Raw genomic sequence first — 27998 nt, 5'->3', positions numbered from 1 at the left:
CTTTCATCAGCATTCTCTAGAATCAAAAGACTTCTTTCTAAAAGTGCTCACAACAGGAGTTTTTCCCCACCGAGGAGACAACCTGAAAAACACACCAGGTGTTCCCTTGGTTATGCAACAGGACAAGAATAGATCTTTTGAGGTACACAAGTTGTTTTTGATCATTTTGGATGTCAAGGAGGTTTGACAGGAGAGGATTTAACAAAGATGCAGAAGTCCTGTAGACAGCAACGTTCTGAGAGGAGACGGGAGAAGCAAACTAGGACGCTACTCTGGTGTGGTTTCGCAGCTTTTTATTGTTGTCGGGCATGCGGATAGGATTTGAGTTCAGCCTCTCGAGTGTTTGGAAGGAAGGACTTACTGGAAAGTGCATTAAGGAAAGACATGAAGACTGATTTAAATGGCTGGAAAGTGGAAAATTCAAACACATCAATGTAGAATTATAAGAAATGTGATACCACTGAAGATTGCCTTTTTTTTTAAAACTACTGCATGTATTTTTGCTTGTCATGTGATTTCATTATGGCTCCACGTGCAAAGGCTTGACAGAAGATCCTCAGTAATGTCATAAAGATCAGATGATGCCTTGGACACAATATGGTAAAGTGGCATTCTGGGAAATGGTATGCTTCCAACAGTTATTTTCCCAGCAAGGAATGTTTGATGTGGAAGGAGCCTTTTAAATACCTGACCTCACAAATTCTCAAAGTCACACGCTTCAAAGTGTTTTAAAACGTTCATCGCTGCTTGCAACTTTTAACGTGGTAATTGAAATTGTTGTGCGTTGAGTGCGGTTAGCCATGACCCATCAGTGCCAGACGTGTCACCAAGGTGACACGTGGCTAGTAACAGCTGCTCCCTGGTTATTATGCCCTGGGGGAGGTTGTTCCATGCACATTTAGAATACATGCGTATTACGGATGGGGCACTTCGGCGATCGATGCCAAGGTCAGAGTTAAAAACGCATTATTTTAAAAAATAGTTTTGGCCGCAATGTGGCATGAAAATTCCAGTCACAGCTGGTAAAAGGCAACTCTTTTAAGGGAAATAATAGGCTACAAAGACACGCCAAGGTATGAAAATAGTGGCTGCTGTTTTTAACTTTTTACCTCTTTAATTTGCAAGATTGTCTAGTCTGTAGCGACTTGGGTTACTATTCTGTATTTCTAATCCGCTTCCTTACTCACAGTCTTTAAATTTCGTGCTACATTTGCATTCCTACTGTACATCCACATACACGCTCACAAAAAAGCTCATTGAGAACCATTAGGCACGGGCTCTTGAAAATAGATCAGGCTGCTCCAACGTAACCATGGCAACAAGCTAAAAATCATCAGTAAGCCCCCCCCAGTAAGTAAGTCTTACATTGTCAAACGTGATTAGCCTTTCGCCATCTCAATATAATGATCTCTACCATCCCATACGTGAACTACGAGCTTAATGTCCAAAGACTTTAAATAATCTAGAAGTGGCAGGTATCTAACATTGACAGTACAGAGCTGTACAGGAACAGAACAAGCTCGATGATGTGTTTAATGGATATTGATCAGCCACACTGCACAGGCATGTGTACATGGCATAATCACTGTGGCCGCCATATCACTCATGTCATACACTACACCTTACTCTCTACATGAGAGAAGCAGCAGCATCTATCTATACTCAACCTTTCTACATCTTCTATTACATATCATACAATTACCGTACTGTATCAAACTATATGCCATATCATAAAATGACTGTATCGTATTGTATCATCGCCATAAAATATTGCATAAAATATTGCATTGTACAATACAATGTAATGACCGTATCGCAACACAACATAGCTCACCATACCATTCGATTACCGTACCGTAACACATCGGGCCGTATTGTATCATACAGTTACCGTACAGTCTTGCATCATTCTGGACTGTACAATTACCGTACCACATGGCATCATCCCATTATCATACCAAACCGTATCATAGAAATGGCCATACTTTTTTGCGTCATTCAATAACATACAGTTACCATTTCGTATCACACGATCACACAATACTGTATTGCATTTTAACATACCATACTATACCATACTGTAAGGATTTATACAGAGATTTGTGGAATGGGGACATGGGTCATGGCAGAACCTTTTTTTTTTTTTTTTTTTTTTAACAAACCGTTTTAAATGTGGTTTTATTTTTTTCTTAATTATCTTTTTTTTAAAATTCATAATAAAAAGCAACCATTTTAATTTAATACATATATACTGTTTAGGGAGTATCTATGATACAGTAAAATTCAGTTTCAACTCAAAAAACATGAAAATTAGGATTCTGAATGACTCAAAATTAATAATTAGGATGAATTACAATTGTTCATGAGTACCACTCCATTTGAACTTTGTACAACAATTGTGCTTGAGCCAACATTAAGCCCACAGTGTATTTTTAGTGGGTCATATGGACCATAAATAAGACTATCATGCAAGCTATACAACACGAATATACAGTGTAATACTGAGGAAGGTGACATTGAACATGTGGAGGTCTGGACAGTGTCTTATGTGTATTGTGTACATTATATGCGCTGCAGCATAGTGGTGGCAGCAGTGCAGTAGACAGAAAGCAGACTGGTGCGGCAAGTAGTGCGCACCAGCACGGCTGTGGATGTGCTGCCATGGTAACCATCCTCCACTAACCCACTCATGCGGCTGCCTTGTGTGTCACTGTGATAACTGCTGAATGGTGTGTGTGTGTGTGTGTGTGTGTGTGTGTGTGTGTGTGTGTGTGTGTATACTCAGGGTAACGTGAAATGTCGCAACATTTATTGGATATCCTTGATATCCAGCTTAAGGTCCATATACTTGTACGCTCTCTGTCCTCGCTAGTAAAACAATTTAGCGCACTAGTACAAGACTAGGGGGCGCTAGTTGAACAACTGTCTTAATAGTAATGTTTTTCTGCTACTCGTGCCACTTTTGGCCTACTAGTACGACCTTAAGATGGATACTCTTGATATCGAATAAACGCTCAAACTGGTTTTATATCCTCGATATCCATCTCCCACCATCCACCATGTGCTAATATGCTATTTGTCTGCACGAGTAGGACAACTACTGTGACTAATAAGGAAAAACTGTGCGACAATTGCACAGTCGACAATTGGATCTTACTAGCATTACTTGTGAGATTATACGACTACAAGTTAACATCTAGCACTTCACTAGTATTAATAGTAGCATGCAGAGGTCAACAAGTGCACAGTTTTGCCTTACTACTAACATGTAGTTGTTGAAGTGGAAAATCATTTTTAGGAAGACACAGTCGTTCCACTAGTGCACTGAATTGACTTACTAGTGAGGACAAAGAGTGTACTATTATGGGCCTTAAGCTGGATATCGAATAAACGCTGAAATGGCTTTCCATAGTGTCTGCCACTACTCTTGGGTGCATGCATTTTTCTTGCCTTTGGCAGTGCATTTTATTCCTTCTTGGTTAAAAGCACTGCCTTAAGATGCTTCCCTGGCAATGTCATCTCCATGGCAACGGTGATAAGGTTCGACTGGCGCTGAGTGCATGCGCTCAACGCTTTGGCACGTATCGTATGACACCCCGAACGGCCTCGCTGGTGGAAACTAAATGCGTACCAAGCAAAGACATTCTGGACTTAATGAAGGCTTTTGCTGCAGTCATCTCATCCCAGATTTATGGTCCCTGCAGTCTGCACTCAATTTCCCTTTTCCTGGCTCGGGTCGGACCTTTTTTTAGAGCCTCTAAGTGCGCTCTTTTGACTATTGAAGCTTCACATGTTTTTGACCTCAATTGTGTCTCTGCTGTGAACACACGTGAGTTCTTTCAGGGGGCTTCCGTGGTCATTTTGCATCAGACGATTGCTTATGATCATTCATTAGTACTTCCACGTTTATGCTTTAACTGGCTTGTTTTTGCGTTTTGTTTTGTTTTTCTCTAAAATTTGTCAAATTGGATTTTGTACAAAAGCCGCCACGCATGACCAAAAGCGTTAACAAGATGTGCTGAAAAAAGAATACACACACGATACACACGTCCTCACTAAAGTTACACAGAACAAAAAGACACTTTTGTTTTTGTTTTGCTCCCATTTTTCTTGAGCTGAACTCAGCAATCTGAGACTTTCTATGTACACAGGAGACTGAATCCTTGGGGTATTTTGATGAAGACTTGTACATGTGATTAATATACCTGGTAACTTTTTAATTGAGGAAAAACAAAATCACATATGACCCCTTTGAGGGTTTATAACAGGGTTTGAGTTTGATGATTATTTCTATTAAGATCTATGGGAAGAATTTTTTAATTTTTTTTTCATTTACCTGCTTTGGGGAATACGGAGCCCCTAAAGCACTGGTGTCAAACTCAAGGCCCGGGGGCCACATCCGGCCCGCCACTTCAATATATGTGGCCCGCGTAAGCAAATCAAGTGCGTCGACTTCATGTTTCTTGCTAAAATAACATTGCAAACCGTCTTCTGTTTTATATAACATTTTTGTTTCCAATCCCCATTTCAAAATAAACTTTTTACTGGCTGCTGGTTTCAAATATATTTATTCATAAATTTTTTTGTGTATATGAAATAACATGAGGCAATTGTACATTTACCGTATGTGTTCGCGCTCATGATGGCCCTCCGAGGGAAACTATAACTACGATGTGGCCTGCAGCAAAAACCCCCCTGCCCTAAAGGGACATGGAAAAAAAACAAAACTTGTTTCTCTTTCTAACAAGAAACTTTCTTATTCGAACGAGAAGGTTTCTCATTAGAATGAGAAAGTTTCTTGTTCTAATGAGAAAGTTTCTCATTAGAATGAGAAACAAGTTTCTTTTTTTCTTTTTTTTTCATGTCCCTTTAGGGGCTCCGTAGTACGGAATGGCTTGTGTTTGACGTTAGTTAAAAAAACAAACAAACAAAAAACATAAAAACATTGAACCGCATCCGTGTGGTGAAACTGAGACGAATCTCATTCTGGTTCAAATGGTTAATCAAGCATGGAAAATCCCACTGAACACATTGAGTCACTTAAATCAGTCTATGTTGTGATTTGTTGTGCCCTATGTAGGATCTTATAAAGTGTTGAAACATTACTATCATCACGTTACTTTATCCGCAAAGACATCTGGGGGCAAAGCGGCATTCCCTCATCAGAGGGTCAACAAATTAATGACTCAAGAAAAAGAAACAAAACAAAACAAAAAAAAAACACCCACGTTGCTTCGTCATCTATTTGAATAATAAAGCATCACTCCGGCGCTTTCAGGGAGAATAAATAAAAGTCAGACGAGTTGCTGGCTCATGAGTTGAGTTCATCCTATAATTCTTAATGCTTTGGCTTCTTTTGCCAAATCTTTCTCATGCTGACATGGCACCATTGACGCATCGGGGTTAACATTGACCGAAATGGCCACATTCATCAGGGTGGGGTAAAAAAAAAAAAAAAAAAAAGAACATGAAACATCATAATTCAAGTGCGCATTAGCCATATTGCGGCTAAAAACTGGGCGGGGGTGGAGGGGACTTTTCTGTCTGAAGTTGACAGAGAATTTATTTTTCCAGTCCAGCTTTGCTTTCTACCTCTGTCTTGGCCAACTCTAACCCTGTAACACACTTAAACACCAATGTCTTTTGTTGTTTTTGTAAAGATCCCATTATTTACTTGCTGATGTACCTCATTTCTTTCTGTGTGAAGTGCGGCCATGAGAGGCTCAGCTATAACTCACCATGCCTCCTGCTGGATTTGGGAAAGCATAGACAGACCATCAAGGCAACATTTTCACATCGCAAAAGATCGACGAACCAGATTTCAACTCATGCATGTTTATTTTTTACCAAACAATCGAAGACATTTTAATATTTAAATAATATAGATTAAAATGATTAAAATGTATATAAAAAATGATTAAAATGTATATAATGAGTTTATGTAAATTCAAATGTGAGTCAGTCTTGATTTGATTGGTTTGGATTAGAGTGATAGACAGACAGATGGATATACTTTAGTAATACCGTTACAGAATACAGGGATATTTTTAAAATATCTAAAAGTAATGTCTTATTTAAATAATACATATTGTAGACACACTATATACGTTAATATTAATACATATTTTTGTATATTATTCTTTTTTTGTACCCATATTTATCAGGATGACGTTAATTTCCAAAACAAACATGGAATTTACCTTGTTGAAAGTGCATAGTGATAATTAAAAAATGAAATAGACCAAAATCATATACATATATATACAAAATGATGTTTTATGACATTTCATCGAAGAAACATCATTCTGTATTATTTGTATTAAATTAGTATATTTTACAGTCCAATTGAGAAGCCAGCAAGTACATGTCTTGCTTTTTTTCTGATGATAAGGAGGATGATGATGATGATGGCACTACGGGGGAAGACACAACAATCTTATCAAATGCCATCAGTGATACGGAGAAATGGCAGGATTTTTGCAAACTACAACCACAAAATTAATAACTTCCTGAAAATTTCAATCAATACTAAGCACTATAATTCTTTTTTTTTTCTTTCTTTTTCCTTACTGGATCACATTAAACTGTGTACGTGGAATCAGATGAAGCTTGCAGTGAGTGTATACTAACTTTAGCTGCTCTCTGATGTACGTTGTATATTGTCTTTGCCTCCTGCAGTGGTCATTTTCCACAGCAGAAAGAGTGCTAATGAGAGGGTGGGGGGCGAGGGGGTTGGGGAAGGTTTTCCAAGGCTACACACTAGTCATACCTCCCCGGAGCTCTTGCATAGCGTCATCTGGGGGATTTGTTGCGGCACAGGGAGGAGGAGGAAGAGGTTATTACCTTGGAAGAAGTTTTCCCTGCCAAGTCCTGAGAATAATGACGTGAAATAGAAAAGTTTTTAGTTTTGAGGAGGCTAATTTAAAAAAAATTAAATAAAAAAGGTGCTAATAGAGGTCCTAGCAGCAAATATTTCTGATCTGGATATCATCTCCAATTAAAACAACAAAGAACAGTACACAATTTTTAATACTATCCCTAATGAATTGTTCTTTATCTAACGCAATAGTTAATAGCAAAATGTTTGCTAAATGCTAATACGTTTCCTGCCTCAATATATTTAAAATCTTCGATTTTTAGAATTTTTAGAAAATTGTCATTGCTAACTAACACTGCATCTGAAATCATCGGTCATTCTCATGAACTTGTCATTTACTGTTCGCCACGCTAAGTCAGGGCTAACTGAAAAAATGAAAACATTACCATTTACATGGAAAATAATTGCTCTAAGTAGTCATTTTAATCAACTCAGTCAGTTATGAAAGATTGTCAGACAAGAAAAGTCAAAACCAATGGTGAAAATTGCCATCACTAGCTACTAAATCAAAACTGTTTGCTGTCATTTTTGAGTTTTTCTAGGTTTTCTAGGTTAACAATCTTTAATAAATGACTACAGTTCACAAAAATGACCACTTCGCGCCAACATTAATAAGTGTTAGCATTTTCCCAGTTGGCTACAGAATGACTAACCTTGTCTTAAAAAATTATTAACTGAGAAACTGCTAACACATAAATGTTGGCTCAAAATAGTCGTTTTTGTGAAATGTAGTCATTTATTAAAGATTGTTAACCGAGAAAATTCATTAGCGCTTACTGAGAAAATGCTAACACTAGCCTTTAAATCAAAACTGCCAGCTCAGAATTGTAATTTTCGAGCTGTAGTCTTTAGTTTTACAGCCAAGGTTAGCTTCGCAAAGTCATAGCTAACTGGGAAAATGCTATCACTGAACTGCAGTTATTTATTAAAGTCAGTTTTCCTCAAAAAGTCATGGCTAACAGAGAAAATGCTAACATAAACATTTAAATCTAATTTTTTTTTCTTTTCGTTTACGTTTCTTATTAAATGTACTATATTTGATTGTCCAATCTTAGCTAAGGATTAAGTATACAGTAATCTTAATACGCAAAAGGTATTTATTCTCAATCATTGGAGGGATTGCATGCAATATAAGATTGTAATTACAATTACATTAACACAAAATGTTAGAACGTTATATAGTGTCAAGGTTAACGCACGTCTGAGAAAGTATGGGATTTTTTGGTCCATTTCCCTGCACAGTTCCTCGCTGATTTTAGGATTCATAGACACAAATGGCAATTAGTGGCCAACAAGAAACGAAGCAAACTGACTCAAACATGAGAGGTTCTTATTAGTTTACCTTTTTCCACTGCAGCACATTTCTGAGAGCGGTCCAGCAGAAACTTGACAACCAACTGTGTAATTATACTTAATTCTAACTGGGTTTGAATGCCAGGTGTTTTATTGCTCTTAATATTTACCTCCAGGCAGACTAGTTTTAACTCTGTACAGTTCATTTGAGTCACGCATCCATGGCCCCACGCGGGGAGGTCTGTTTTCATTTTTGGCCACCAGGCCCGACCAAGCAGCATCTGTTTGCAGGCCACGCAGGAGGTTGTGTTGAGAGGGGGATGGTGGGGAGGTGGGCTGTCGCTCCGATTTCCTCTCACTCGGACCCTGAATTAACCCTAAAGCTGTCAGAGGTCTTAGTTATTGTTTTTTTTCTTTTTTTTTCTTCTTTTTTTTAATATCCGCCGCATCCCGGGACGTTTCCCTTGAAGCAACAGTTAATAAAGATTAAACCAAAATGTCGGGGATCAGGATCGCTTATCACACGCTCATAAATAAGTCAAAATCACCTTTTTAGTTTAGTCTGACGCTTTCCCCCCCCCCCCCGCTAACATCGGGATTTATAGTCTCAACTGATTTGCCCTTCATATGGTCGTCATTAGCTTTATGTATTTTGTGGTTCTTCCCTTCAGCTGGGATGAAAGCAGCTCCATCAGCAGCGGGCTCAGTGATGCCGACGGCGAGGTTTCGGACAACCTCAGCTCCGAGGAGTTCAACGCCAGCTCGTCGCTCAACTCGCTCCCGAACACACCGCTGGGATCCAGACGCAACTCGTCCGTCATGGTGAGCTGGTAAAACTGTTTGTAACCAGTTGACCTAGGCCTGGGAGATTAATCTAGTCTATGGATTAATAAAGCGACGAGCAACTGAAATTCCTGCTAAGAAACAGACCTGAGTGGATACATTTTAAAATTATGTTCTGTATGACAAGAAGGAGATCCAGTGGACAGCAATTGCAGTCAATCGTGCTTCCAAAGACATGTTGCCTATGTATACGTTGAAAAAAAAGCTCTTATTTATCCTCATTGGCTTGACCCAAGTTATATGCTTCCATGTTGAAGTCGCCTTGCCTCACATATACAACTGCATGAGAAGACATTGAGAGAGCTGCATTGGTTGCAGGGTTACTCTTCCACGGCTCATTTTATGATGTTAAATTGTTGAACATTTAAAACATACATTTTCTAAGGATATTGTTGACTTCCATGTTTCTACAAAAGGGACATTGTTCTTCCCAGGGGAAAAGCTGAGCATAGAAGCAGCTGGGCCAATGGCAAGTCTGGCTTTTATTAACAAGATGACTGAGACCAGAGTGTGGGGAAAAAAAAGTGAGGGCCCACAAAGGCAATAAAAGCATTTTAACTCACGGATGCAGCAGTTCATCCACTAAACTACGTGTATGTGGTGCAGGGTCATATCACCAAACACAAATTGTTTTTCAATTTTACACTTATGGGTGGGCAGACACACCAGAGACCCAACTACTGTATTTGTAAACAAGCAATGAAAAAGTAAATTTTGCGTTATATGTCCACTTTAAATCTATAATAGTGAATAGTAGTTAATAGTTATAATCGTTTTTTTTTCTTTCCAGTGTTCAGGGCAGTTGACTTATCTCTGCTTCTTCCCCTCTGGAATGCAGCTGAGATGAAACAAAGATTACAACTAGCAGCACAGTCGTGGGGAGACAGCAGGCAGCACGTGATTGTTATCTTCACTGCGCCTCTCGTCTCTCAACAGCTCCGCACCGACGCTGAGAAGCGCTCCCTGGTGGAAAGTGGACTCTCCTGGTACAGCGAGGATGGCAAGGCGGGCCACAAGGTGGACGCGTGCGGGTACGACACGGGCAGTCTCAAGACGGAAGCGCAGAGCAAGTGGAGGAAGAAGCCGCCCAGTCTGAGCGATGAGCTGAGCGTCAAGGGCGAAACAAGGAAACCTCAGAGTTTGGGCGCACCAGGGAGCTTTAAGAAGAGTCGAAATCCTCCGGTGGGGGTCACCTCCCCCATCACCCATACGTCGCAGAGCATGCTGAGAGTGGCAGGTGAGAGCCACCATCCGTCAAGACTTTTTTTTACTATAACCTATTTGCACAGTAGACAAAGTGGAAAAGTCCTAACCCTTTATCAGGAATGGATCCATTCACATAAACTTAAAATGAGTCTGTAGTGCTGTATTGCCAGTTATCACAAAATAAAGTGTAATGAAGGGCAACATGTTAGCTAGTGGTTAGCACATCGGCCTCACAATTCTGAGGTTTAGGGCTTGAATCTCTGCTCCCTGTGCTTGCGTGGGTTCTCTCCACATACTCTGCTTCCTCCCACATTCCAAAAACATACATGCTACAAAACCGAGATTCCGCCAAGCCATACAAAAACAGAATATACCGTATTGTGTTTTACATTATTACTTCACTATGTTTATAATTTCATATGTACCTGTGGATGAGCTCGTGAGGTGTGCAGTCTCTGTCGCCAAAATGCACACGAGCGATGTACAAAGCGCGCTGGGGTACAGCCAGTGAATGGGGTGAGGTAGCCTCTCAAAATATCCACATTATCTCCTTTATTCTCACCATCTTTATCTCTTTGTGGCAACCCTTTTCCTTGACAATCACAACATGTTTACGTTGTTCGGTAAAAGTGATACGGTCTAACATATAGTATGTGAGGCCGTAAAACCTGATACAGGCTCGCAGATTCTGGTTGCAGCGTCGGTAGATGTGCAGGGCTCTATCGCTGAGTATGAGAGTGTGAGTCAACAATCGGGCTGTCACTATTGAATCCTTTTAAAATTGATTCTATTGATTAGTGATCGAATAATTGAATAATAATCGATAATAACACTTTTATTTGCACAGCTAACATGGATTTTCATTTCTTTGTAAGGGATGGATTTGGATCCTTAACCCTTGACAGGGCACTCATTGAAATACTTTGAAATTCAAAAATTCAAACTGAGAGTGTTGTTGGGGATTATAACAAACTTTTGCAATTTTGCTGCAATTATAAAAAAATATATATCAGGACCGTTCAGAAACTCAACCTTAACGAAGTTACCATATTCGGTTCCTTTCCCGTTAGTGGTAAAAGCAAAATCGAACAAGTATATCAAGACAAAATACAAGAAAAACACCTTTTAGGTAGAAAGAACATTGCAGTGTCACATTTAACACCACAAGGCCATTTTTTCATGGTACCAAATGAAGCAGTTACGCTTATTGTTCATGCAAAGGTGGACCTTGCAGACCCTGCAGGCCACATTTTATCTAATAATGTGGACTTTGCTGCTGTAGTCCTTGCAGGTCTGGCTCTTGGCATGTACAGGAGCATGGAAGAGGGCCAGATCAAAACGCACAGCCTCATTTGGTGTGTGACTGGACAGGCTGGGGGACAACCAAACTGGTGGTCAGGCTTTCAAGTGATGAAGATGAGCTTCTTCTGGAGCTAGATGTGGCAGGCATCTGACCGCTGAACATCCTTGAACACCTGGATTTGGAAATCCTTTTGACCCAAGGGCTTTACAGTCCCGCTTGTACAATACGCACAAAGTTAACCGCAAAGATGGCTGAGGGGCCAGACACGGTACTGGCCAGGACAGTGACAATCTGGCTGGTGGCACCCAATTCTTCTAAATGGTTAGCAATCGTGATGACCATTAGCGCGACACCATTTAAGGTAAAAAAAAAATAATGCTAACTACTATTCAGTTAATATACTTATATGTACATAACAGATCTAGCAGAGTCTTAAAACTTGCTTACAGACGCTGCACTGTCGTTTTTCTCTCCGCCAAAGTTTTTCATTGCCCCAAAACTGCGTCCATCTGCAATAAATGTCCGTGTGAAACATGGGTTCCAGCGGCGCAAACATGTTTCCGGGCGGAATTTATTGTTTTGGGGGGGGGGTCCCAGCGGAGCTTCGGGGGAGACATTTTGTGTCGACCTATTTTTGGAGTCAATTTAGCAGAGTTATTACATTTTTTTTTCCATTTTTTCACAATGGTCCATTCCAGTCGGGTTAGGCCACATGTGCAAGTGTGCGGCGGGCCTTAGGCTCATTGAAGACTAAATTTTCCATTGGTGTTAACATGAGCGTGAACGGTTGTTTTGTCTATATGTGCCCTGCAATTGGCTGGCAACTATTCCAAGTTGTACCCCGCCCGTCAGGTGGGATTGGCTCCGGCTCATCCGGGACCCTAATAAGGACAAACGCTTTAGATAATGGATTAACAAAATTAAGGAAGATTAAAGTTTGCTTTGATTACGTACCCATGCTGGGTTTTACATTGACTTTATGAACAAGGACTTATTACCTTTTATGAATCTAAAGTCTGGCAGTGATTCACACGTGAGGCACATAAAAGTTCCCCCAAGTAAACACAGATGTGTCTTTGCTTATAGTTTAACTTGGCTGCAGAGCAAATGTTTTATGTGATCAGGCTAGTCGTTTCACTTTCATCCAATTCATCATTTTCATTCCCTTTAAACTTTCTGTCATTTTTATTGATGGGAATGTTTGAAAAGTATGCACTGACATATTTAGTCTTTTTCTGTGTTATTGTTTTCTCTCTGCAGCGCCAAAAAACGACAAGCCACAGGATAAATCCAAGATTTCCATCAAGACGGCGGGTCTGCAACGGTCACGTTCTGACGCCGGCCGGGATCATCACATGGAGCCCCGAAAGCCACCGTCGGGTTTAGTCAAACCCACGACCAGAGCCTCCTTTGGCTACAAGAGACCGCCTGCAGCCACTGGTACTGCCACAGTGCTGACAGCAGGGGGTGCCACCATCTCCAGTGGCTCTGCTACTGTGGGGAAAACTCCCAAGTCCTCAGGCATGTCAATGAAGCCAGTAGGGTCAGGAGTGCCTTCTGGACGTAAGAACAGCTTTGATGCCAGTGGCGAGCCGAGCTTCCTGGGGCCCAGTGCCCGGAACAGCATCCAGTACCGCAGCCTGCCTCGACCCGCCAAGTCCAGCACGCTCAGCGTCATCGGTCGTCCCGTGTCCCGACCCGTCAGTGGTACTATAGACCCGAGTCTGCTGACCATGAAGCCCGTCAGCATGGCAAGCCCCAGAGTTAAAGAACCCACAAGTTTTAGCAGCAAAATGTCTAATTGGACCATCATTGTCCCGGTGAACCAGACCGACCGGGAGAAGGAGAAGGCCAGGGCCAAAGCCGTGTGCGCTGACATGGACATGGACTGTGCTTCCCTGAAAGGAGATCAGGTTCCGTCCGAGTCCTCGCGAGAATCCATCGTGAAACTGCACGGCCTGAGACGAACCAGCAGCAGCAAATATCCCGAACTGTCGTCGCCCACCACACCGAGGTGTCTCCATCTCGCCCTAGATTCATCTTAGTGCTTGTATAGATGAGAGAATAGCAGTCTAGTACAAATTTAATTGCTCACAGAATAGAGATGAGCTGTACACTTTGTGTATTTAAACATAGCTTTGCCTTAGGAAAGTCCAGCCTGAGGTGTAATCTGCCTTTTGGTCAACTGGGTTAGGCTACATCTCACATGCAACCCCAAAAACGATGCGGTTTCTGTATGACACATTTTGTTATTTATGTCTTCTCCCTATAGGATGTTAGCCAAGTCTTTGGGACGTCCACCCAGCTTGGCTCACTTGGACAAGGTCAACTCCAACAGCCTGGACTCCTGTGTGACAATTCAGGACCTCCCTCCCAAAGTCCCCCCTTACTCCAAGCTCCAGGACTTGGTTTCCTCCCACTCAGCAGCCCGCCTGACTCCCAGCCCGGCGCCCGTGCTGCACATCGACTCGCCCGGCTCGTACACCGGCGACAGCCTCGGGGGGTCGCCCCTGCTGTATCCCAAACTGTCAACCATGCACCGCAGTATGGAGTCGCTGCCCCTGCAGATGAGCGTGCCCCCTCGATCCAGGTTTAGCGCCAATGAGTCACAGGATAAGGAACGAGGCGCGGGGACGTGGGGTGCTGGGAGCAGGACGTCCCTCAACCTCTCAGAAGGGTTGGTGTCATCTCAACAGCCAATGAAGGTTTTTTTGTTTTCCCAGTCAATACAAATTTGTTCTACTTTCTTTCTGCAGGTTGCAGACAGATAGGAACACCTTGCCAAAGAAAGGCTTAGAGTATGTTCATAAACTGATGGTCCTCGGTTTACCATGGTCCCGGTATATGAGATTTTGAGGTTATGAATGGCACACAGTGTAAGAATATGTGGTCACGTGGCACAAGAAGGCATGCTCAGTTACTGCAGTGCCTACTGCTTTTCATTTGATTTGTATTATAATAATAATAATAATAATAATAATAATGTATTGAACTTATATAGTGCTTTTCTAGACACTTAAAGATAATTTCACACATTATTCAGTCACACCCCGGTGGTGTTAAACTACTAGTTTAGCCTCAGCTGCCCTTGGACAGCCTGACAGAAGCGTGGCTGCCATTCTGGGCCTACGGCCCCTCCGACCACCACCAAACATACGATTGCATTAATTTGCAGACAATGTGTTTTTCACACAAATATGTACTCTGATGAGGACTTTACGACTGCATTACCATAGCTTAGAGAAGTGTTTCCCAACCTTTATGGAGCCAAGGCACCTATTTTATATCTTACAATCTCTCAGCACACGGCCATGAAGAAAATGTCACAAAAAGTTAATACAGTGAACTAATGATGATCTATTTGGTGTGAAAACTTCGCCCAATTAGTTGTAAAGTAATTTATTCTGTAATATGAATGCTAACAGGTTCAAACACAGGTTAATTCTGCCATGTAGTGGAAGAGCATTTAAATGTTCTGCTTGTCACTATCCGTTGCTGGCATAGAGATAAACAAAGTTACATTAGATTTAGTAACTGAATAGTAATTTGGATTTGCATTTGGTTAGAGACTATGACGCCTTCCAACCGTCGTACAAACTCAGAATGCCAAAATCCATCGTAAAACCGAGGACACCCTGTCATTACACCTCATCGTCATGCGTCGTCGTGTTTAACGCTAAAACGATCGCTCTTTTCTCCACAAGACGCTGCAGCTCAAGCCTGTCAGAGAGTGACGGCATGAAACCGGGACGACGCCACTCGCATAACGCGGCGTCCGAGCGCAACAGCCCGCCTCAGCTGCCGTCGCCCACCCGTCCGCTCCACCTCCTGTCCGCCACCAAAGCGCCTCTCACCAACGTGGGTGAGCGAACGTTCCCTACAACTGAACACAGCGGAGCATTTTTGCAACAAGAACCTTGCTATGCCTTGCTTTTTGCGCTGGGGCGGAGTCATGCAGAAACAGAATATGCCTTCCCCCACAACGTTCACACAAATTTGGGACCATACAATTCTTGAATGTGAATAGTTAAGAACTAAGGGGTTTTCTACAGTTACTCCGACTTCCCCCCACATTTGAAAAACATGCTTTTTCATGCAGGTTCATCGATGACTCTAAATTGTTTCATGTGAGCGTGACTGTTTATTGGTCTGTCTCTGCCCTGGGATTGGCTGGTGAAGATTGCAGGGTGTACCCTGACTCTCGCCCAAAGTGAGCTGGGATTGACGCCAGCTAATGTGGACAAGTAGTATAGAAAAGGGTTGGATTTATAAACGGTGGAAACTGGGAGACAAAGACAAAATGCAGACGAAGATAAATTTAGCATTTAGCATTGCTTTTTGCTGGCTCATCAGGGTGCGTGTGTTTGTGTACTGTAGCCCCCCACTTTCTGCTCACGCTCTCTCTTTCTTTCTTTCATGATAGTTGCCCCAATTTCTTCTTTGGGCACCGCGAGGATATCGCGCTCCAACAGCATCGGGCCTCCCGGTGACTGCGAGCTCTACGGCTCCTCCCCGCTTGGCAGCCCCATGTCGCTGGCGGAGCGGCCCAAAAGCATGATGCGCTCCGGCTCTTTCCGTGAGCAGGCGGACGATGGTGAGCCTCTGGGGGGGGAAAAATGCCTGAGATGAAAATATCTTAGAGATGTTTGATGTCATGAAAAAATTAAGGGAGGAGTGATTTTTCTTCCCAGTTCTGCCCACAAAATCGTGAATGATAAACCTGTGAAACTGTTTTCCAGCTTAAGCCCTTATTTCTGTGGTCAAAACAGGACTCCGTGATGATGACGAGTTGCTCCTCTTTATGTATCCGATAACAGCGAGAGCTCAAGGTCGCTTCCTGATTGGCTATTGTTCCGTTTCATGATTTTGCCCCTTTCCGACCAACTGACGACAAATGCCAGATAAATTCTTCTATAGGATTATCCTCTGGTCTGAGATGTGTTAAGAGTGAATTTGCCCAGACAATAAGGTCCCAATAGTGTTATTAGGATAATGAAACCAGCCGTTAACTTAATTTGAGAACTCACCTCAAGTTTGTCAATAGTCTTTTTTCACACTTTCTCCAGGGGTTTTTCCACGATCTCGATTTTATTCGTAAAAAAGACCACTACCATTCCTTCCTCCTCTAATCACTCTTAACACACCCCACACCACAGGATAATTGGTCAGGATCTTAGAGACATCCGATTTTGCTTACTTTGATCAGGGATTGCTCAAATTTAAAAAATGCCATTGACCCCCGTCTCAAACTCAAATATACTCGCCCATTCACAGCGTACATCACGACAAACTTAAATCCCAATCGTAAGGATATTGTTAAATGTATACATCTCTGCGAGTGTCAATCAAAAGTGAGCATTGCTATCTTTGTATTTTTTGATAAAGCTCTTGTATCGCATCTCATGAGACTGCAGTAGCTAATGTTGTGCTGGTTGGAAGTTACTGTATGCACCTATGCAGTCCTTCAATGAGGAACCAAGTAGTTTTTGATAATGTTAAATATGGTTCAAATTTTGGACTCATATTTTTTTCTCCTTTTTCAGTGCACGGCTCTGTGCTCTCTTTAGCTTCCAATGCTTCATCCAACTACTCCTCCTCGGTGAGTAAATCATGTTTTCATCAAAATGATTTGCTGGCCTTCGCAGCTGAATAATAACACTTTTAATGACCAACGATGACTTGCGGTAAAGGATGAATATTACTGTGTTAATGATCATCATTTATTGCCGCGTTAATGATCATCATTAGTTCACAAAAAGCCCAGAGCCAGTTATTTTTACTGCAATTTTAACAACTTCTACTCAAGTTACCCCTCTCATTTACATGCTTTCGCAATGCCTTCGGTAGAATGAGGACAGGATACAAGGGGAGGTAAGGCTGCGGCGCCGAAACTGGGTCATTTTCTCTTGAATTCAGCCCATTTGTCAGATGTTCTGTGTTGTATTTAGTGGGAAATATTGTTCCTTAACGCCACCAAAAGTCCACAAGAAGCCATTTTCACACTTCATAACATTCTCGGAAAAGCCATCATCATCCTATGATTGCAACACTGTCAGTCAGTATCTACAGTGGAACTGCCACATTCAGTCACAAACTCAATATTTATCTCAAGTGTCATACATTCACTTGGTGAGACATTGGGGTCTTACTAAAGGACAGGAATAATTTTCTGAATTACTATTTCTTGAGGTCATGAATTTGGGGTTTTTGTTAGCTGTGAGATATAATTATCAAAAATAAGAATATAAAAAAGAATTATGTGTAGCGAATCTATATAATATGAGTTTTACTTTTTCAGTTGAACGACTGAAATTATGATATTAAAATTTATTGCTATGAACCTTTATTTTCACGCTGAATCTGGTCCTTCTTTTTTGAAAAGTGTCATAAAAAAAATCACAAATAGATAAATAGTAAAAAACAAAACACAAGTTAGTCCTTTCATAATTGCGTAACTGAGGTGCAGTCAGGTATCCTGACATTGTTTTTCCAAAGTTTTGGTTGAATTTGGAAGTCACTGATGTGACTTTTATAGTGTTTTTATCCATCATTGTGGCCCTTCTTCCAGTCTATGTGCAATTTTTATTATTTTTTTCCCAAGTTTGTAATTAGACTGTCTGTGACATAAACGCAATCAAACTCTACTTTGCTTTTGTTCTGTTCCTTGGTCCATATAGAAATATAAATAACAAAAATAACTGTTTAATGAGGTGATGGGTGATCTTTCGTCGTCAGCAAATCCGCAAACTGCGCCGCGAGCTGGAATCCTCGCAGGAGAAGGTCGCCGACTTGACCATGCAGCTGTCTGCCAACGTACGTACGACTTTACGACGGCTCCTTTTGACTTTGACTTACAGTCACTCTCCTTAATCTAAAAGCAGAACAACACCTCCTTCACCGTTACCTGCTGCTTATACAGGCTTCTGACACATGGACTGGATTTAGACTGCATAGTTCAAGTTGACATGATTCAGATTTTTTGGGGCAAATTTGGAATATGAGTCAAAGTAGCATAAAGGGTGGGGGGGGGGGGGTGTCAATACAATTTTATATGATCAGATCAGAAATAGGTCTTCCAAATGTGGATTTCAATCATGATATGGTAATGTTATTTACCAATGGGAGTGCATCATGATATGGTAATGTTATTTACCAATGGGAGTGCATCATAAACGCACATATTAAAAATATACCCCAGCAATAGGAGCCTCACATCATCAGATTATAGTACGGTAACTATAACTCATATCGCGGTCCTGCTAGAGTGCAGATTTTTCTCTGACTAAAAAGTTTCTCTCGCTTTTCAGCTCACTTCAACGTAGGTCTTTGGCAACAAGATCCCATTGCATATCTGAAAAAAAAACTCATTTAACATAGGATAGGTCGGTAGGTAGGTGAATCCACGAGTCGCAAATCACAAACATATGGGGTAATAATCTATATCGCAGATTTTCCCTTCTCGCAGGTGGATATGGAACATAAATCCTGCAATGAAGGAGTGATGTATTCCAGTTGGTGACATATACCCACCCGCATTTGACCAAACAACAAAAAACGCATTATAAAACACCAGCCGTAAATCCCAGAAGCATGTACACTCATACATGGTCTAAATACGCTACACTACGAGAGTGTCCTTCATTAAATAAGCAAAATAATTGCCAGTGGAGTAATGTAGATGTAACCCTCATTTAAATCAGTGAAGGGAAGAGTAAGCCCAGGTCAACTTCATGCCTTGTAATATTTTAATATTTGTATTTTTAATGCATTGTTGTTTACTTCTGTGTGGTCACTGCCCGCTGCTGACTCTTGTTGAGTTATTTATGTGCATTTGCTCATTATATCGGCATTACATCGGTATTGCAGTGTAAATCCAGCTATTAACACCAACCAATTTAACACTGACTCGCTTTTTGTGTTAACGCTTCTAACTTCTTTAAACTAACCTGGTCTTTGATCAATATAACACCTGCTTGTATGCGTGTCACTGTCCGGGTTATTGCAACGCCTAACCACCACTGTCCCTCTCTTTTATTTTCCTGGCCGCTAATTGACTCGCGGACTTCCTGCTGCTCGCTGCCTGCCCCCCTCCCCGCTAACCGGTCGCTCCTGTGGCTGTTGGGTGTAGCAGTTAGGCCAGGTTGGTTGGACTGTCGCTCGAGTGAAATAACATCACAAACAGGAATTGTTGGTTATTGCAAACATAAAACACACTACTCACAAAAAGTTAGGGATATTGGGCTTTTGGGTAAAATTTCAACTTTTACAGTGGAACTTAATTTGATCTCAACTTTTGAATGCACATGTCCAACTCTTTGTTGTTTCAGTACTTTTGGCACATCTTGCTGTTCTCTAATAAGTAGCTGACTGAAACAAAACAAATCAACAGGTGTTTGATTATAAATTAACCAATACATTTCCTGGTTTAATTAGAATTGGTGTTCACACAGTTCTTTTCATCGTGCTGTTCACATTTTGACATTGAGTAAAGTTTGATTAACAGTAACTCAGCATTGCAAAGCTTCAACCAGGAGAGGAGGAGAGGGAAGTGGCCTCTGAGTTTAGAGTGTCACAGACTAGTATCAGTAGATTGCAACAGAGATACAGAGGGAATGGAAGAGTCACAGAAAGGCATCGAAGTGTAAGTCCTTAGAAATTGTCATGGATCAAACACCTATTGTGAATTTTGATGTTCAGGTCTTTGTTAGTACAGAAACACTGAACAGTTGGACTTGTGCATTCAAAGGTTTAGAGAAGGTCAAATTACGTTCATCTTTAAAGGTTATAGTGCGTTTTAGGTTCATCCTGAAATTTCACCCAAGAGCAGAATATCTATATAATATAGATTTTGTGAATAGTGTATAACAACCCATCATGAGCCCGGTGCCGGTTGCAGTTGCGGTGCAACACCACTGTTTGTGACACCATCCGAGAAGATATTTTCTGAGTTTATAAACTTGTCGATGGCAGCTGGTGAACTTGAAATGACACTCTTTGCGTATGTCAAACAGGCTAACCTGGTCGCAGCTTTTGAACAGAGCCTGGCACTGATGACATCTCGCCTGCAGACCTTGTCTGTTTCCTCTGAACAGAAGGTTTGGTATAACGATTCTACTATATGTCCTCTTGTCGCATGTACAATGACAAGCAGATTTGAGAACAAATTATAGAAATATGCTGGGTGTTTTCTGTCTTTTGTCTCCCTTCAGGATTCTGAGTTGAATGATCTGAGGGACACCATCGAGATTCTGAAGACTAAGAACACCGAGGCCCATGACATCATTCAGGATGCTCTCAATAATTCCGAAATCGTATCTAAAGGTAGAAAACAATTTTCACTTCGGTGTGTACTCACTTTTGCTTCCAGCGTTTCAGACATTAATGGCTGTGTGTTGACTTATAAAATGGACAGTAAATATATACTTTTATACAAGCTGTAAACTGAATACGTTTTAGCAAAGTATAATTTCTTCAGTGTAGTCACATGAAAAGGTATAAGAAAAGATTTACAAAACTACGTATTAGGGCTGTACCCACTTTTGTGAGATACTGTACATGAAATAAAATTTCTAGAGCTCCCCATTACTAAATGTGTCTTTTTTCTGGTTTTATTCCATTCAGAACTTCAGATAAATCGTCAGAACTCATCGGAAAGCCTCTCCAGCCTCGCCAGCACTATCAGCCACTCGAGCATGGGCAGTCTCAAGGAACAGGAGGCCAAGAAGAAGAAGAAGAAAAGCTGGGTGAGGACGCATGCCTCACACAAACTGATTGCAACTTTTACTGGGTGACAAAACCGACTGCACAGAATCTTTCCCGCCTGTGTTCATGATCCTGCTATTAAGTAACACTTTTATGTGTCCCTCATGCCGCCACCCGCTTTTAATTTCAGGTATATGAGGTGAGTTGCGATGGCTTGTAAACCCTTCATCTTCCATTTTTTTCCCTGCTTATTGTGTTCCTAAGCTCATTTTGTCTCCTTGAACTGCTTTATTTAGACTGTTGTGTGCAGTTTACAGCAGTCGAACAGGGAAAATCACATCTGCTCATACTTAATATGACTTTGTATGACATAAATATGTTCTGAACCTTTTTAAATGTCACCTTACAACATTAGCTTTAAAAATGAATAGGGATATGTTCCAAAGAAAAAACCCACAAAAGGTGAGTTTTTGAATACAGAACCACAAATATGCTTTTGCCGCTACGTGAACTAGTTCATTGCACGCTGTTCGTAAAGTTGAAACGTATGTTGGGACCATCTTAAGCCGACGCCTGTATTGTGTATTTAGCGGATTTAAAAACTACATTTACTGTTTCCCTGCTCTCCTCGACAGTTACGCAGCTCATTCAACAAGGCTTTCAGCAAGAAGGGGTCTAAGACAACAGAGCCCTATGCCGACATTGAGGAAATCGCCACCCCAGAGTCGTCGGCACCACCGTCGCCCAAAGTCCACCGTGATGGGGCTGACTCTCCGCCATCGTCCATGAAAGACTCAGCCTCTGCTTCAACATCCGGGTAATGCGCCTTCTCTTAATTAAAACACCCTAACATTCGGAAAAGAGAGTGCAGTAATCATAGCCTAAACATCTGCAGGCTCTGTGAGGGAAGCGAGGTGGCGGATGATAAGGTTGTGTTGGACCTTCGCTCAGAATTGTGGGAGAAGGAGCGGAAACTTACTGACATCCGGCTGGAGGCTTTAACCTCAGCCCATCAGCTGGAGCAGTTGCAGGAGACAATGACCAACATGCAGGTATAATTATATTTTGTTTCATTGCAATTTTTCCACACACCATAACGCCTTGCCACTAAAGATAAATCTGATGTTAGTATGGGGTACCTCAAGGCTCCGCTCTAGGTACAATGCAATTTATCATATGTAACATGTAAATGATTACCATCCATTTAATGCAGATGCTATGGTTTTAGAGCCCTCTATGTCTGACTCGCCCCCCCCCGCCCCCCCCATTGATTTGGAAGAATTACTCAAATAGTCAGTGTCTGCAATATTTAGCTTACTTAATGCACACGTCTAATGTAGCATACTTAGACGATATTAATTGTCTATGCTTCCTCTGGTTTTGATTTACACAGGGTGTTTTTTAATGTGTTTATTTGTGTTGTTTGGGCAGATGTATGTATGTATCATTAATGATGCCAAGCTGGCATTGACTGATTTGATCTGATATGTATGTTTACACTGGACTCGCAAATGTTTAATCCAGACACCTGATTTCCATCTGAAGATAATTGATTTCAATACCTTGTTTTCTGTTTACACTGCCATGAAGCATATCCCAATTGTTCCACTTGAAATCAAAATTTCGGAATTGTGCACTGTAAATATAGCCTGTTACCATCACATATTGGAGTTCACTGCCCTTTATATAGTGCAAGATCTAACTGATAAGGTCATTCTTGTGCCAACAGAGGACTGTGGAAAATCTCAAGGTGGAGAACGACCAACTGAAGACAAGCAGCCTGTCCCCCTGTCCATCTCCCGGACCCTCCAGCTCCATTTCCCAGTCCTCGTGTCTCACATCTCTCGCCAACTTGTCACCGCGACATTCCCTCACAGTGCACGAGGCCAGAAGAACCAGCACAGGTTCAGTTAAAACCTTGACATGTCATCAGTTTACTGAAGGTCCATGTGTCAGTCATCCAATCATTGTTTCCTTCCGGCAGATTCCATGGATTGCGCAAGCCTATCTTCGCAGCGAGACGACCACCGTGTCAGGGTGGTGGTTTGCGTTGCAGATTTGCACGTCTTCAAAGATGTAAGTATACTGTTGTTTGTCCACCTGCAGACATCATGATACATGCGCATCATCTGCCTTGTTCCTGGCGTCAGCAGGAGGTGAAACAGCAGGACTTCTTCCTGGGTACCGTCAGAGTCAACGGCAGGATGGACTGGCCCATGCTGGACTCTGCCGTCAGCCAGGCCTTTAAGGTGAGACAGCTTATTCTTTGAGTACCACCTGGCCCAGGCACCGAATGTGTAACCTGCATACTGACGTTTGTAAATCAGCTGTTGCGTTTAATTTTAGCATGCTGTTACTTGTTAAGAGTTCCAACTAGTGCAATGGGTGATGGAAACACAGAGGCGATAACGGCAAAGACATCAGTTGAGCTTGTAGCGTTGACATTTGAGGATTTTCCAATTGTGTGAATGCTGGGAGATGAACATTGACACAACACTGGGTTCGCTGTTTCCGACATAAGACGTTTCGGGATTATGGCTTCAAGTATTTTGAATGCGAAGCCCCAAACCTGGCACAGTTTCTTCCATTCCTTCTTTGCCGCATCCGCTCCATCTGGTTGGATGAATCGAAAATTGATTTAATCAGTTTTTTCGAAAAAGGCAGTGACGTAAAATATGAACTTTCTGCCAATACTTTCCGGATACACTCTACATTGACCAATGACCAGAAGAATGAAGAAGGCAGCATGATGAACGAGTGGTTAGCACATCTACCTCACAGGTCTGTGGTTCAGAGATTTGGCTCCTGCCTTCCTGTGTGGAGTTTGCATGTTCTCCAGGTCCTCCCACATTCCAAAAACATGATAAGAAAACTCAAAATTATTAATATTATCATGATTATACTCCCGAATTCCTTTATTTTCTTGGCAATTATTGGCGTTCATTGCTGTTCCGTTCGTTCCAGGTTTACGTTGCCAAGGTGGACCCCACCTACAGTCTCGGCCTGTCGACCGACTCCATCTACAGCTACAGCATGGGTCACATCAAGAGGGTGCTGGGCGGAGAGGCTCCAGAGACGCAGCCCTCACGTTGCATGTCCCGAGGTCCCACCAGCATCACTGTGGCGCTCAAAGGTACAGGCACAATTGACCATCTCAATTGTTCTTGTTTGTTTCTGAACAAACAAGAACAAGATGACACTAAAGAATTTGACCTCACCAGTAACAACCTAATCATTTTGGGGGGGGTTTAAGATTATTTCAGGGGGTTTCAGTCCCCCTGAAACAGGCTTAGTGACACCACTGGATCACAATCACTATGTGTGTAGCCTGCTTAAATCATTTTATTGTGGTGAAGACTTCACTTTCTGAGCAGATCAGGAGGCAAAAATCACTCTTACTACAGAAAACAGGATAATCACTCAAGGTATGATATCTGATAATCGGGCCTTTCATCAAATGGGAGGGAAAATGCTCAAATTTGCCCGATTGTCTATATGTGTGCACCCCGTTTAAACGTTAATAATGTAAAATATGCCTACTAGGAAAAAGTAAAATTTTACACATGTACATTGCTAGCAGACCAGATATGGCTCCACCAGACCATCTCCGATGAAGACTGCAAAAAGCCAGAGTGAAGCGGAAAATCGTGTCCAATTCCTGCGTAACTCGATGCCCTGTAACTCAGTGCCAGCCGGGTCCAGCTGGTCGACCCACCGCTCCCCCCTGCCCCACCGTGGATGTCAATGCGGAACCCTATACTTGCGCTAACTGGTGGGCTCGCTTGCCATCGCTACACTGGAAGTTATTTTCAGAGCCAAATGCTTGGGCAACACATTGCTTATGAAGGGCATGCGAGGTGAAACAAACTAATTTATGTGATGCCTTCTTCCTCCCGTCGTCGTCTTTCCTTAACAAGCGTCGAGCCGTTTTCTCAAATAACGAACATCATGTTTGTCGTGCCTAACTTGAGACTCAACATAAGTAAGGCCGCTTATTGTGTTGCTGCGTTCAACTCATATTGCCAGGGATGTAAAAAACTTCTGCGTCCAAAGAAATTTGAGCCCCGTTGGAGAGATGATGGCGTTCTAATTAACAGCCCTAAAAGAAACATTGTCTGAAGAGGATACTGGTCTCCATTCACCAATCCCAATTGCAATGGTAACAAAAGTACAATGAACTCCCGTTAATCACTGGGGATATGTTCCAGACCTTTATGCAATAGGCCGGGATATAGAGACCAAATTATTAGTTTTGTTTTTTTTATTTTGGTGGTGGGATTTTGTCATAGATATAAATTCAGAAAAAAAATCTGTCATACTGTATAACATCCATTTTTTCTGAGCCGCTTCTCGCTAGGGTCGCGGGCGTGCTGGAGCCTATCCCAGCTGTCATCGGGCAGGAGGCGGGGTACACCCTCAACTGGTTGCCAGCCAATCGCAGGGCACATAGAAACAAACAACCATTCACACTCACAGTCATGCCTACGGGCAATTTAGAGTCTCCAATTAATGCATGTTTTTGGGATGTGGGAGGAAACCGGAGTGCCCGGAGAAAACCCACGGAGGCACGGGGAGAACATGCAAACTCCACACAGGCGGGGCCGGGGATTGAACCCGGGTCCTCAGAACTGTGAGGCTGACACTCTAACCAGTCGTCCACCGTGCCGCCTTACTGTATAACAGTGCGCAGTAAATGAACACTTTTGTAAAAAACAACAATATCCTGAGTCATTATCTTTATGCGTATCTGCAAAATCTCTGCTCCTTGGCCCAGGTTTAAAGGAAAAGTGTGTGGATAGCCTCGTCTTCGAGACCCTAATACCCAAACCCATGATGCAACACTACATCAGCCTGCTGCTCAAACACCGCAGACTCATCCTATCTGGACCAAGCGGAACAGGCAAGACCTACCTGGCCTCGCGGCTGGCCGAGTACCTGGTGGACCGCAGCGCCCGTGAAGTCTCCGACGGCATTGTGGTGACCTTCAACATGCATCGTCAGTCATGCAAGGTGAGAGGAAAGCCACACAAACGGCCTCTTTCTTAAAATCAGCATTTCGACACTTGTTTCCATTGTCTCTTCACGCAGGATCTGCAGCTGTATCTTTCAAACTTGGCCAATCAAATAGACCGAGAAACCAGCTCTTCCGAAAACCCTCTGGTCATTATCGTGGACGATATTCACGATCCGGCTTCCGTCAGCGAACTAGTCAACGGAGCGCTGACGTGCAAATACCACAAATGGTAATCTATACATAATCTGACATTAAAAAAAGCGTGTTACAGTAATACGCCGTCAATTAGTGATTTACTATTACCGAATTCACATATTCACATTTGTTTGGAACCCGCCCTTTGTAATTCGCTTCCCTGTGTGACTTTGCTTCCCTCTTCAGCCCGTACATCATCGGAACGAGCAATCAGCCAGTGAAGATGACGGCAAACCACAGCCTGCATCTCAGCTTCAGGTTAGTGGTGTCATTGTATCAGCAGTACAAAGACAACAACAACACAACTGTTACGTATTGTTCACAAGATATTGATGCCGTCTGACCCAGTTTGAATCGAATTTGATAAAAGCTGGTATTCCACTCAGTGACAACTGATGTTGGATTTTGGGTCTTTACTAGGACTGGGAATGGGTCTTGAGTTGTCCACCAACCCTGAACAACACCCATTTGTGTTTGATTTGTAACTTCCCCCTTTGTCTCAGGATGGTGATCTTCTCCAACAATGTGGAGCCAGCCAATGGCTTCCTGGTGCGCTATTTGCACAGGAAGCTGATGGAGTCCGAGGACGAGCAGAACCTGACCAATGAGGATCTGGTCCGGGTGCTGGACTGGGTTCCGAAACTGTGGTATCACCTGCATACCTTCCTGGAGAAGCACAGCACGTCGGACTTTCTCATTGGTATGAAATCCCGATAAATGATTTTGGGCGACATCTTGGCATCCGTGCTTGAATGTGTCCCGCCGTTGTCTCCTCAGGCCCGTGCTTTTTCCTGTCCTGTCCAGTCACTGTAGATGAGTTCCGGTCATGGTTCATTGACCTTTGGAACCATTCTATTATTCCCTACTTGCAAGAGGGAGCCAAGGATGGCATCAAGGTGAGAGACCATCATAACACACAGCTCCTGCCTCTTTTACTTTATGATTCCTGCTCTCTCTGCATTCCACTAAAAGCTTTAGGAACGTTTAGTTTGTGATAGCTGATGTGGTCTGCTGTGTCTACCTTTGTGACAGTGGCTAAAGTAAAGTAAACTAAAGTACTGAGTGGTTGACTGCGTCCTAGAAGTAAACATGTCTACCTTATGCTCCAGTTCTACGCCCCTGTATGTGTGTGCCCTACGAATGACCAGTCCAGGGAAACGGGTGACGGGTATAATCAGACGGAACACTTCTTTTGGTTCTGTTAAATGACATCAGAACTTATTTCAAAGCTAATTCCTGAAGTCCAAACTCTCCAAAAGTTGAACGAAGCTGCAGATGGTGGCGCCGCTTCCTTTTCAAGGTGCTCTAATTTTACCCTCCCGGTATGCGGCAGTTCCACGGCCAGAAAGCGGTGTGGGAGGACCCCGTGGAGTGGGTGAGGGACACGCTGCCTTGGCCTTCTGCCCAACAGGACCAGGCCAAGCTGTTCCACCTTCCTCCCCCGAGCATCGGTTCCAGTAGTCCCGGTCAAGCCGGCGAGGAGAAGTCTCGCAAGGAGACTACACCCAGCTCAGTGGAATCTGATCCGCTGGTAAGCGAGATCAGCTCGTGACACGTGGCAAAAC

The 27998-nt window shown here is 42.5% G+C and overlaps 1 protein-coding gene across 7 annotated transcripts in view; it reads left to right on the top strand.

The window, feature by feature from the left end:
* Window positions 1–27998, top strand: part of nav1b (neuron navigator 1b) — a 61065-nt gene that overhangs the window by 27984 nt on the left and 5083 nt on the right. For 3 of the 7 annotated variants that reach the window (XM_061687103.1, XM_061687102.1, XM_061687098.1), the window contains 25 exons: window positions 8842–8992; window positions 9950–10250; window positions 12783–13536; window positions 13795–14199; window positions 14279–14320; window positions 15227–15384; window positions 15946–16116; window positions 17066–17121; window positions 17370–17393; window positions 18258–18335; window positions 20534–20617; window positions 20732–20843; window positions 21144–21265; window positions 21860–22041; window positions 22120–22276; window positions 22954–23128; window positions 23209–23300; window positions 23378–23473; window positions 24189–24357; window positions 25999–26234; window positions 26313–26467; window positions 26620–26691; window positions 26937–27133; window positions 27211–27329; window positions 27767–27964. In XM_061687103.1, coding sequence (XP_061543087.1) covers window positions 8842–8992; window positions 9950–10250; window positions 12783–13536; window positions 13795–14199; window positions 14279–14320; window positions 15227–15384; window positions 15946–16116; window positions 17066–17121; window positions 17370–17393; window positions 18258–18335; window positions 20534–20617; window positions 20732–20843; window positions 21144–21265; window positions 21860–22041; window positions 22120–22276; window positions 22954–23128; window positions 23209–23300; window positions 23378–23473; window positions 24189–24357; window positions 25999–26234; window positions 26313–26467; window positions 26620–26691; window positions 26937–27133; window positions 27211–27329; window positions 27767–27964 — 4306 coding nt within the window. Of the gene's footprint in view, window positions 1–8841; window positions 8993–9949; window positions 10251–12782; window positions 13537–13794; window positions 14200–14278; window positions 14321–15226; window positions 15385–15945; window positions 16117–17065; window positions 17122–17369; window positions 17394–18257; window positions 18336–20533; window positions 20618–20731; window positions 20844–21143; window positions 21266–21859; window positions 22042–22119; window positions 22277–22953; window positions 23129–23208; window positions 23301–23374; window positions 23474–24188; window positions 24358–25998; window positions 26235–26312; window positions 26468–26619; window positions 26692–26936; window positions 27134–27210; window positions 27330–27766; window positions 27965–27998 lie in introns of all 7 variants that reach the window. The other 4 variants (XM_061687100.1, XM_061687096.1, XM_061687099.1 and 1 more) reach the window with 3 other exon arrangements.

The sequence above is a fragment of the Phycodurus eques genome, chromosome 10 (assembly GCF_024500275.1).
Source record: "Phycodurus eques isolate BA_2022a chromosome 10, UOR_Pequ_1.1, whole genome shotgun sequence".
Classification (NCBI taxonomy): domain Eukaryota; kingdom Metazoa; phylum Chordata; class Actinopteri; order Syngnathiformes; family Syngnathidae; genus Phycodurus; species Phycodurus eques.
This window is presented reverse-complemented; position numbering and strand designations above follow the sequence as displayed.